The sequence below is a fragment of the Solea solea genome, chromosome 7 (genome assembly GCF_958295425.1).
Source record: "Solea solea chromosome 7, fSolSol10.1, whole genome shotgun sequence".
Taxonomy (NCBI): domain Eukaryota; kingdom Metazoa; phylum Chordata; class Actinopteri; order Pleuronectiformes; family Soleidae; genus Solea; species Solea solea.
The window spans coordinates 2,174,707-2,186,709 of NC_081140.1; the positions used below are offsets into that span (position 1 = coordinate 2,174,707).

The 12,003-nt window shown below is 41.8% G+C and overlaps 1 protein-coding gene across 1 annotated transcript in view; it reads left to right on the plus strand.

The window, feature by feature from the left end:
- The window catches only part of LOC131462834 (extracellular calcium-sensing receptor-like), a 30,928-nt gene extending 23,425 nt beyond the window's left edge, over positions 1-7,503 (plus strand). Inside the window, exons 4-9 of the mRNA XM_058634367.1 lie at positions 726-995; positions 1,239-1,445; positions 1,521-1,796; positions 4,466-4,693; positions 6,389-6,512; positions 6,593-7,503. Of these exons, the coding sequence (XP_058490350.1) occupies positions 726-995; positions 1,239-1,445; positions 1,521-1,796; positions 4,466-4,693; positions 6,389-6,512; positions 6,593-7,503 (2,016 nt within the window). The remainder of the gene's footprint in view (positions 1-725; positions 996-1,238; positions 1,446-1,520; positions 1,797-4,465; positions 4,694-6,388; positions 6,513-6,592) is intronic.
- The last annotated feature ends 4,500 nt before the right edge of the window (positions 7,504-12,003 follow it).

A 12,003-nucleotide genomic window follows, 5' to 3' on the forward strand; every position in this document is an offset into this window, starting at 1 on the left:
CTTAGTTTTGATATTGTAGGATTCAGACAGGCTCAGACCATGGCCTTTGCTATTGATGAGATCAACAAAAAGTCCAACCTGCTGCCTAATGTGACTCTGGGATACAGTCTGTATGATAACTGCTTTCAACTACGAATTGGATTTCCTGCAGCACTGACGTTAGTCAGTGGTCAAGAAGAGCAAGTTACATTAGAGGAGAACTGTGTAGGAACTCCTCCAGTCCTAGGGATTGTGGGAGATACTACCTCTTCAAATTCTATAGCCATTTCTACTGTCTTAGGTTTGTACAGAATGCCTCTGGTAAGTTTTAAAGTCCTTCAACTGAATCATTATTGTGATAAAATTATGTAAAGTAAATTTAAATATAATTTCAATCATTATCTTAAATGCATAAAATTAACAGTTGACCAATTTACCTTAAATGTTTTAAGAAAAAAAGAAAACACTTTTATTTTAGAATATGTGGTCTGTATTGTTTTGCAGGTGAGTTATTTTGCCACATGTTCCTGCCTGACTGACAGACAAAAGTTCCCATCTTTCTTTAGGACGATCCCAAGTGATGCTTTTCAGGTGAAAATCTATCTACAAAAAAGAGTGTGTCACCAGACATGTTATATGTTTCATTGACAGAGCTGTATGGTGTCTTTAAGGAACCTGTTTAGCAGGATTTCTAGTCAAGATGATTCCAGCCTGTACACTAATCCCTCTGCTCTGTGTCCACATAGGTGAATGCTATGATTCAGATTCTAAAACACTTTGGTTGGACTTGGGCAGGTCTGCTCATCAGTGATGATGATTATGGATTCCATGCTGCCCGATCCTTTCACTCTGATCTGGGTCCGGCTGGTGGAGGTTGTCTGGCTTACACAGAGATTTTGCCTAATGATGACAACTCTGCTGAAGTGAGGAGAATAGTGGATGTGATGAGGAAATCAACAGCTCGAGTGGTGATTGTGTTTGCACATAAGAGTCGCACGATTAACTTCATGAAAGAGGTCAGTCCTTAAAGAGTACCAAAAACCTTTTAGCCTTTGAAAAAGAAATGTCATGAATGTTTCACCTTCAAATAGTTACTACTGTTGGTAAGAGGGTTTTAGATTAAGATTTTTTACCAGGAAAAAATCAAATTTGTCTGTAATACAACACAGGTTCATGAAAGACATCAACTGTGGAAACTACATTTTACTTTCCTATTATGAAAGTGTGAATTTATGAACTTGTCATAATGCAATTTACAGGTGGTGAGGCAGAATGTGACAGGCCTGCAGTGGATTGCCAGTGAAGTTTGGTCATCAATTGATGTGTTCCAGACTCCCCACTTCATGCCGTACCTGGGTGGAACACTGGGCATCGTCATCCGTCGAGGAGAAATACCAGGACTCAGAGACTTCCTGTTACAAACACGTCCTGATCTACATCACAACAACACAGATGGAAACAGCATGGTGAGAGCTTTCCTCTGACTTGGTATTTGTAAGAATAATATACTGGCTTTAATACACACAATAATTATCTTTCAGGTGAATCAATTTTGGGAACACACATTTCAGTGTAGATTTGCACCACCTCCAGCAGGTTGGGTGGAAGCTGGAGGAGAATTATGCACTGGACAGGAAGTTATAGAGAATGTGGAGAATGAATTGGTGGATGTTTCAAACCTCAGACCAGAGTATAATGTGTATAAGGCTGTGTACGCTCTGGCGTATGCTCTTGATGACATGCTGCAGTGTGAGCCAGGGAGAGGACCGTTCAGCGACAACACCTGTGCTCATTTACAAAGACTGGAGCCATGGCAGGTGAGATATCAGTTTACACTCAACTCTTCATTTCACTTAATACTTTATATTATTAAAAGAGGTTTTGAATCTCAATGAGTTTTTTACCTGGTTAAATAATAGAAAAATAATAAATAATAAATAATAGTAATATTATCAGTGTGAGACATTTTGATTAATGAATAAAAACATTGCACTTTCCTCATAAAGTTAAGAGATAATGGAGTGGAAGTAAATAGTGGTAACGTGATGTGACGTAAGATAAAATGTTTTCATGGAAATTATCAAAAGATAATGTTTATCCTCCAGTTGATTTCTAGAATTTTCATTTCAAGGTACTGTGTTCACACATCTATAGTAATTAATAATACTTTGTTTATAGTTAAAGTCCATGTAAAGTCTCTTTACACTTTGTCAGCCCACAGAAAAGTGTGCTACTAACAACCTTGCCCAATTTAAATGATAAAAAAAAGTTCCGAAGTGTAAAAATTTAGTTTGAAATCATGTAAAATTCAGAACATTTGCTCTGAGATGGTGGGGGTGTTTCCGCTGGTGGAGGCGAACATGCAAGTTACACACACATTCTGGACTACCTCCTCCGGTGCCCCTGGGTCAGGTTGATAAAGGACAATGTTTTTAAAGCACCGAACCTGGGGCAACAGAGCCTTCTCCATTGCCGCCCCTTCCCTCTGGGAACTCACTCCCCAAACAGATCCACAACAGCACCGACCTTCCAATGTTCAAGTCCCTGATAAAAACTCACCTTTTTAAAATTGCTTCTAATGTTTAACTCAGTCCATGTTTTTTTTTCATTTTCTTTTTTTCTTTGTGATTTTTACCATTTGATGTTGTTTTAGCTGCTTTTATGTTCTGTAAAGTGTCTTTGAGTATTTAAAAAAAAAGTATTATTAAAATACATCAGTGTTTCCTACTTCTAGCTGCTGCCACCCGGTGGTGAAATCCTGGAGGGCAAAGCACATCTGCAGGTCACTGAAGTAACATGCCACCAGGTTTTTGATGCAGGAGGGCATGTGCAACAACCCCATGGCACAGCTGGTGTGGTACTGGCCCATATGTGTTGGCAAGAGCGAGCCAGATGACATGTAGGTCTTTCTTCTCCTGCTTGGCCTTCTGGATCTGGTCCCAAATCATAGTGTGCGCAAACCACCCTGGGAAGCCTGGTACTCCTGCCTTCTAACAAGAAGCTGACCATCCTTCTGGCCAGTACTGAGAAGATATTTCCTCTATATTCAATAGGGCAATGTTTCTGAAATAGCCGATGTCTTTGGAGTTTGCTTTCTTGGGGATGAAGACTACTGTTCTTTGCTACTCTGATGGGATGTGTTGCTTTTTCCAGGCACTTCTCATTAGGTATCATAGCAGCTCTAGTACCTTGGGCCAGTTCTTGTAGAGCTTGTATGGGACTCCATTGGGGACTGGGGACCATGCCTTCACGAGTTGCCTGACTTCACTGAGCTTGGGGCACCTGATGTTGAACTCAGTCGGGAGTGCAGGCACATACCCTGGAGTTCCTAGCTGGGCATCCCTTATCGGATCACTGTACTGCCTTTTGACATGCTGTTGCAGTTGCTCCCTGGTGGTTTCAAGCTTCCCACTCCTCCAGCAGTATTAAGGCGTGCATGAAGGGATCCTGAAGAAGCTGGCTCACTCTTTTTGCTTCCGTTTGGTGTGCTTGCGGATGCATTCAGCTCTGCTAAGCCTGGCTAACCTTTGCCTGACCTTCCTACAGGGCTTTCAGACCCTTATTCTTTGCATGTGTTGCCTTCCCCCAGTTCTTGCGGAGTTGTCCACACCTTTGCACTAGCTGGGTGATTTCCTTTTCCCTCCTCCCTTTCTCTCTTAGGGCAGTCCTCTTTTTGGAGATTACTTCACCAAACCTGTCCTTGCAGGTCTGGTATATAAAGTCTCCAATTAGGTTTACCTTGGACTCAACCCCTCCATGTTGCTCTCCCTCCAGTGCCTTGATCAGGTCTCTGTTCTGTACACAATCATATTAAAGTTCCTGTTCAACACACTTTGAAAAGCAACAATCACTTGCTCTGGTCGCACCTAAAGCCTCTATGAGTCCATGTCTGCTGACTGCTACACAAATTATGGTCTACTGAATTAAATGCAGTGCCTGCTGCCTGACAGCAGGAGACTCAACTTCTTTCTGTTCTTTTATACTTTATTTCCATCTTCAGAAACTTTAAATAAAGTGACAGCTTTTCTTTGTTTTAGCATTGAGAAAAGACATTTTCAAGGCAAAGACATTTGCAGCTATCTAGCAAGCCAAAGGCACTATTTCATACACTACATATGAGCAGGTGCATTTATTCACCAGTAAACCATAAACGGCTGACATGAAGATGTGGGTTTTTATATCATCATTGCATTTGAGGAGGAGGTATGAAACTATGGCTCCTGTGCATCATGGAGTCATCATTTTAGACACGCCCTAAAATTCCTGAACAGAAGGTGAGAGACAAATCTTTTCTCTCTCACCTTCTTCAAGGAAAAAGACATATACTGTAACTTTGGGGAATCCTGTCAACTCTTTAAATTCCTTTTAAGTCACCATGCAAATGTTATATGAGAACACTGTGAATCTGTTGGTCAGCTGAGACAAACTGAACTAATTGTAATTGTCTTTCTTGTTTTCCTTTTATAACTGATTCTCATATCTAAAGCTTGTGCATTACTTGGAAAAAGTCAACTTCACCACAACATTTGGTGATCAAGTATCATTTGATGAGAACGGTGACGCCTTACCAATATATGACATCATGAACTGGGTGTGGCTCCCTGATGGAAGAACTAAAGTTCAGAGAGTGGGTGAGGTTAAGAGGTCAGCCTTCAAAGGTGAAGAACTCACACTGGATGAAGACAAAATCTTCTGGAACTTTGAGCCCAAACAGGTAACTTCATAATTATATTACATTATTATCTTATTGGGGTAGATTCATATTTTCCAGTCCACAGAGGTTTGTTATGGTCCGTCTAATGTGAATGTGAAAATCCACCCATGTGCGTGATGGTACTGGCAAACCCTTCATGAACATCTGCTTTTTTTGACTTTATGCACCAAATGCTCACGCTCCATCTAACACAACTCTTTCCAGTGTAGTTGGTGTGACCCTGTTGTTTTGATTGAAGAAGAAACATCAAAGAAGAAAATAACCATGGACTCTTGCCTGAAGATATGCATGGATAGTTGGTGACCGCTGTATAACCTATAAATCAAAGATTACAAGGGGGTGATCTCCTGGTGAGAAACTTTTAGCAGAGCAAAGAGTAAAGTAAAGGAGGGTCTTCAGGATATAGGAGAGCCACACCCACTGAGCAGGGATGGAAACACAGAGAATTTTTAAAAAAAAAAGGAAAAAAAAGAAGAGAACCCTAACTAACCACGACAGTCTTATGAAAATACTCACATGCAGGGCAAAGCAGGCAGTTATGAAGCTATAGTTGCTAAATTAAATTAAACTTACCAGAATCATATAAACATAGCAAATACACATTAAACAACAAAGATGCATAAAATATAACAAAACGATTGATAAAATACAGTACTTAAATAAATAGTGACCAAGGCAACAACATGTCACATGATTTGCAGCAGTAGCAGAACAGCCCTCACAAAGACTATGGTCCACTCCCCACTCTGCCCTCAACTCTGCATCGACTGGAGGACCAGGGCACTGCACAGTCCCACATCCACCCACACATTACGCAATAGCATGACCATCCACATGATCACAGGGCTGAACACACAACCCCCCAGGACAAATATATCGGAGATAGGTCTCAGTAACACTTTCACAGTCTGTTGTTTTACTGACCTGACGTCTGCTTTGGAAGCCTCGTTGTCACTAATGAAGACATTGCTGAAAGAGAATCAATCATGTGATCAATGATCTTGTATATAGAACAACACATTTATTATGTGTTTTGTATGATGTTTTTTTCCATAATGTTGTTGTTACTGGTATTGTCTGTAATGTTTAGTATGTATTTTACTGTCTTTTAACTCCCTGTCCAGGGACCACAGGTGCAAATTAGCTATTCAGCTAACTCTGGTATAGACCTGGTTCTTTACGTGGTCCCTGTCAACTAAACTAATAAACTAAACTAAACTAACAAGAAATGTGTTCACAAGTCCCACAGGCCAGCCATTTCTGTGACCTTAAGCAAAACAACATGTCCAGCTTTGGTGTTGGGCAGCTCCTTTGTTCATATTTTTTGAGTCTGAAGAATGGTGAAGTACTTTCTCTTCCTCTTTCAGAACAACAGAAAAACATTGATCCTGCTCAAAACTGTCCGAAGGTGCCGATAGAACAGTTGACTTTTGAATTAAAATCATTGCAGGTGTGAGGTCAGTTAAAAAGCTGGGTCAGCACCCTCTGCACTCAACTCCCCATCAACACCTGGACCTGGAGGGGGCACTGTTCAGTCCCACAACCAGAGAAAAATCATGTACAAGAACCACCATCTCCACATGATCACAGACATGCAACCAAATGTCTGGGTTCATGTTCTGTGGACACACAACATGAACAAGTACGGTTGAGCCCGCATAAGATACAATAACAAACTGATTTTTCTCCACACAGCCTCCTCGGTCAGTGTGCAGTGAGAGTTGTCCTCCAGGTACCCGCATGGCCAGAAAGAAGGGGGAACCTGAGTGTTGTTTTGACTGTGTCCCTTGTTCTGAGGGAAAGATCAGCAATACAACTGGTGAGTGTAAAGTTTTAAACATCACAGTTCACACAGATGTTGTATAAACATGTATCTCATCACTTTCCCTCCTTTCTCAGACTCCATGGAGTGCACAAGCTGTCTAGAAGATTTCTGGTCCAGCCCCCAGCATGACCACTGTGTTCCTAAGAAAACAGAGTTCCTCTCCTACTATGAGCCTTTGGGTATCTGCTTGACAACCACCTCATTGTTGGGCACATTTATCTGTGTTGTTGTTCTGGGCATCTTCATCCACCATCACAGCACACCTATAGTTCGTGCCAACAATGCAGAACTCAGTTTTCTTCTCTTGGTATCACTCAAATTGTGTTTCCTCTGCTCGTTGCTCTTCATTGGACGACCCAGATTATGGACTTGCCAACTAAGACATGCAGCATTTGGCATCAGCTTTGTGCTTTGTGCCTCATGTATCCTGGTGAAAACTATGGTGGTTCTGGCTGTGTTCAGGGCCTCCAAACCAGGAGGTGAGTCCAGTCTCAAGTGGTTTGGTGCTGTGCAGCAGAGAGGGACAGTTCTGGTTCTGACTTCTGTTCAAGCAGCGATCTGCACTGCCTGGCTTGTCTCTGCTTCACCAGTGCCTCATAAAAACACCCAGTATCACAGTGACAAGATAGTTTATGAGTGTGCAGTTGGGTCCACAGTTGGTTTTGCAGTTTTACTTGGTTATATTGGTTTATTGGCTGTCCTTAGTTTTTTGTTAGCTTTTCTAGCAAGGAATCTTCCAGACAGTTTCAATGAGGCCAAACTCATCACTTTCAGCATGTTAATCTTCTGTGCAGTGTGGGTGGCCTTTGTCCCTGCTTACATCAACTCTCCAGGCAAATATGCAGATGCAGTGGAGGTATTTGCCATCCTGGCCTCCAGTTTTGGCCTCTTGGTGGCGCTGTTTGGACCGAAATGTTATATAATCATGTTGAGACCAGAGAGAAACACAAAGAAAGCTTTGATGGGTCGAGGTACCACAAAATAAAATTGTGAACACTGCTGTCTCTCTGTCTATCCTCCACATTTCTGAATTGAGTGGTGATTATAAAATGACAATATAGGTAATACAATTGTTGATAGAAGTATACTATTATTATTATTTCACATTTATTTAGCCATGCCATGTGATCGTAATCCCTACATATAGACCTGCTAAATGTGGCTCCACAGTGTATGATTGGTGTGTAGCTTTACTTAAGTCTGTAATTTCTAGTGACATCTAGAGGATAAGCTTGAGATTGCAATGAAGAAATGCTCCTCTGCTCATCCACCGATCAGAATGCTATCATCATCTTCAGATGAGGTTCCCGTTCAAAGACACAGTTGAACATATTGTGTTTCATGTTCAGATGGGGAGGATGTTCTCACCCACCTACGCACAGAGGGGGGAAAAAACTAAGTGATGAGGACATAATGATGTTTCACGTTGAAGTGGTTCACGTTTTGTACTTTTGCAACTACCCATTAAATACAAACACTGTCCTGTGTTCTAGTTACAGATATAAAATGACAAATAACATTTAGATAAGTCCGTGAAATTACCTGCTAAGCAGAAAACAGTGTCACTTTGTAAACCTGTGTCCCTCATCAGTGATGTTAACTCTGTCTATCACCAACACCTTTTTGGCATCATGTTTGTTAAGAATGCACCTCTGTCACATGACTCGGAACCTTCACTGCATTACAGCATGATGCTCGTATGGTTTGTCCACCCCAGATTCCTGTAGAAATATGGCGTATCGGGACTGTAGAGTAGCAGCCAGTCATTCAACAGGCTTTTTAGATGCTGCCTTCTATCCACACATATTTGAGGAAATAATCCACTTAATGCCCTTCAGCCTGATGTGGAGGCAGGGGTGCCCAACCTTTTTTAAATCAAGATCTAGTCTTTCGAGAACTACTAGTTCACATACTCATCCATAGCACTTGCCAACAGCCTATCAATGATGTATTTACAATGCACACAAGAAACTGTCACATCCAGATAATAAAACTTTAGTCTGACTTCTGGCACTGGGAAGAGGAAGCTAGTTTCAGGGATTTGGCTAACTACGACCAGGGCTTTTTTTTTTTACCAGGACCACAGTGGAAATTTTAGGGGTGCAAGCAGAACATTTAGGTGGACACACTGACTTGCAATGCAAATATTCACATTTCCTCTAATTTTCACTGTATTCACTGTGGTGATTCATTTAAACAATTTAACGTACTAAAAAAAATAAACGCAGTTCGCGTTGTTTGTTTACTTTCGGTGGCGACTGACCCAGTTGAGGATGAAGGGCTGAAAGAAGTAATTTGCATTGCGTCGGGAGATACCTCTTATAATCTACCCTCAAGAGGAACCATCATGTCAAGTATACACACTTTGTATGAGGATGAGAGAGCATGGCGGAGGAACATGCTCGAGCAAGCAAAGGACATCGCTCTCAGAGGAGACGACTGGCCTTCTATGAACAATGACAACTACTTGGGCATCACAGCGCATTTCATTGATAAAGACTGGACTCTGCAAATGTTTGCACTAACTGTGATTAAACATCAGATTGACACTATGCCGAGTCATGTGCTAACCATTTTTTGGATGTTGCAAACAAATGGAAATCAAGGAAAAATAACCACACTTGGCACTGACAGTGCCCATAACATGGTTGCAGCCGCAAAACTACTTCCATTTGTATAGCTGCCTTGCATGGCCCACTTAACTCTTCTCAGTCTCAGGCCACATCATTGTCCCCTGATAATGTAAACAAACTGGCCTGAATGTAAAGAAGGACTAAGCCTAATTGTCTCTATGGAGTGAAAAAGTTTTTTATATTTGCACTGTGCATATGTGAACCTTTTTGAAATAAACTGGCACAAAGATAGAAAATACATATTTATGTTATGTATGTTATTGTAATATCTTGCCAGATTTGTTAGGTTGCTCAACCATGTTTTATTTTTCATATGCACTTCCTGTTTTATTTTGTATTCACCTTTCCCTCTTGTTTCAGAGCCTGACCTCCTTCCCTTCTGTGACTTCCCGCCACTGTGATTGAACACCACCATCCTGACTGTGGTGGACCGGTTTTCTAAAATGGCACATTTCATTCCCCTTCCCAAGTTACCCTCTGCTAAGGAGACAGCAGAGGTCATGATGAATCAGGTTTTTAAAATTCATGGCTTCACTAACGACATTGTTTCTGACAGAGGCCCGCAGTTTGTCTCATGTTTCTGGAAGGAGTTCTGCCAGCTCCTCGGCGCCACCGTCAGCCTGTCCTCTGGCCATCACCCACAGTCCAATGGTCAGACTGAATGCCTCAACCAGGAGCTCGAGACCTGCCTCCGATGTCTCATTTCCCAGCACCAAGTCACCTGGTGCGACCATCTCACCTGGGTGGAATACGCCCACAACACCCTTCCCTCGACTTCCACGTGTCTCTCACCGTTCCAGTGCAGCAATGGTTATCAGCCTCCCCTGTTTCCAGCAGTCGAGAAAAAGGTCACGGTCCCTTCAGCTCACGCCATGATTGAAAGCGGCGGCAGATCGACACAGACGACTGGCTCCTTCCTACAGGCCGGGCCAGAGGGTGTGGCTCACCACCAAGGACTTACCCCTTCACATTCACTCCAGGAAATTGGCTCCGAGGTTCGTAGGTCCATTTCCCATATCAAAAGTCATTAACCCGGTTTCTGTGCGTCTACGCCTTCCCAGGTCATTAAAGGTCCACCCCACATTCCATGTCAGCAAGATCAAGCCGGTCAAGGACATCGCTCTTGTGCCCCTCCACCCCCCCGGCTCGTCGACAGCGGTCCTGTGTATACTGTCAGGAAACTTAGTTTTTGGTGGACTGGGAGGGTTACAGTCCAGAGCAACGCTCATGAATTCCTTCTCGCTTCGTCATGGACAAAAATCTAATAAAAGACTTTTATCTCTACCACCCGGAGATCCCTGTGCCGTCAGGAGTTGGCCCTAGAGGGGGGTACTGTAATATCTCACCAGATTTGTTAGGTTGCTCACTCATGTTTTATTTTTCATATGCACTTCCTGTTTTATTTTGTATTCACTTTTCCTCTCGTTTCAGAGCCTGACCTCCTTCCCTTCTGTGACTTCCCACCACTGTGATTGTCTGCCCCGCCCCTGATTGTATTCACCTGTTACCACTTCCACCTTGCTTAAATAGTTCTGATCTTCCCCTGTCATGTTGCCAGTTCGTCTTGTTTCGTCCATGAGCTACACTGTCAAGTTTTTTCATAATCTAGTCATTCATGCTTCCTTGTGTAGTGGTATGAGGCACCACTGATTTAGTTTGGTTGACTGCACCCCGGTCCCTCTGACTTATTAGCCAATCACTGCACTTACCGAGGGGAGAAAAGTAGAGAAGGGTCTAGCTGCAGACCCGCAGACCACTCAACGAAACGCCCCTTTACTCAACGAAACGCCCCTTTACTCAACGAAACGCCCCTTTACTCAACGAAACGCCCCTTCACACTACACGACACTCTGATTGGCTCTCAAGAGACTGCGTCTGAAACGTGATGAAGTTTACGTTGACCGAGTATGAAGAGAGAACCCGAAAAAGTAACACGGGAAAAACACGGGAAAATGACAGGGGAAAAGGTAAGAATGGATAAAAAACACATTTTGATGTTGAACACTGGATGAATAGTCATTATTTGTATCCATTAAATCAATTAAGTGCAGTTTATTAACCAGTAATGTCTGCATGCTGTAACGATAGCGATTGTAACAGCAAGCAAGACGCAGCGATTTTCTCCCTTTTTTTTCTTTTTTTCCTTTTTTTCTTTTATTTATATGTACAGGTTATAACATTGACAATATAACATTGTCTCATTTTCAACCAAGAAACGTATAAGATAAACTATATGATCTCTACATATTAGTATTTATCTGTTTTTTAATCTTTAAATGACTCTGACAAGTTGCACACAGCTTTGCTCATTTGAAAACGTGTGACCTCAGTTCTACAATTGTTAAGATAAAAGATTTAATGATGAATAATATTTTTCATGTTTAGAAATTAGAAGTTCTGTTGAATCACAGTCAACAGTGTCATTTGATTTGATTTATTTCAGTTAGCCTGCATATATTTTAGGACAGGGAAAGTCTTAAAGGCAAATGCAGTCCAGTTCTTTACTACTTGATTCTGGATTAAAAATGTTTCCATGTTAAAAATACAAAATACAATTTCATTTGACATTTTCTCTTTTAGAGCAACACTACGTTCAGTGAAGGAGCAGACCCTGAGCTGAGGAGATGCGACTCGGACACAGATCTGCACAAAAAAGGGGAGCTATGCAAAGCTTGTGTCCCATCTGCAGGGACACCAAAGGTCAATGGTGGAGTACGGTGGTAAGTCCTAAATGATCAAATATTTTTTCATTTCAACGCTGAAAGGCTTTAATTTCCCCATGAGCCTTATGTATTATGAAATGTGATGTTATTTCTGTTTGTCACAATCTTAAATCTTAATCTTCATGCCAC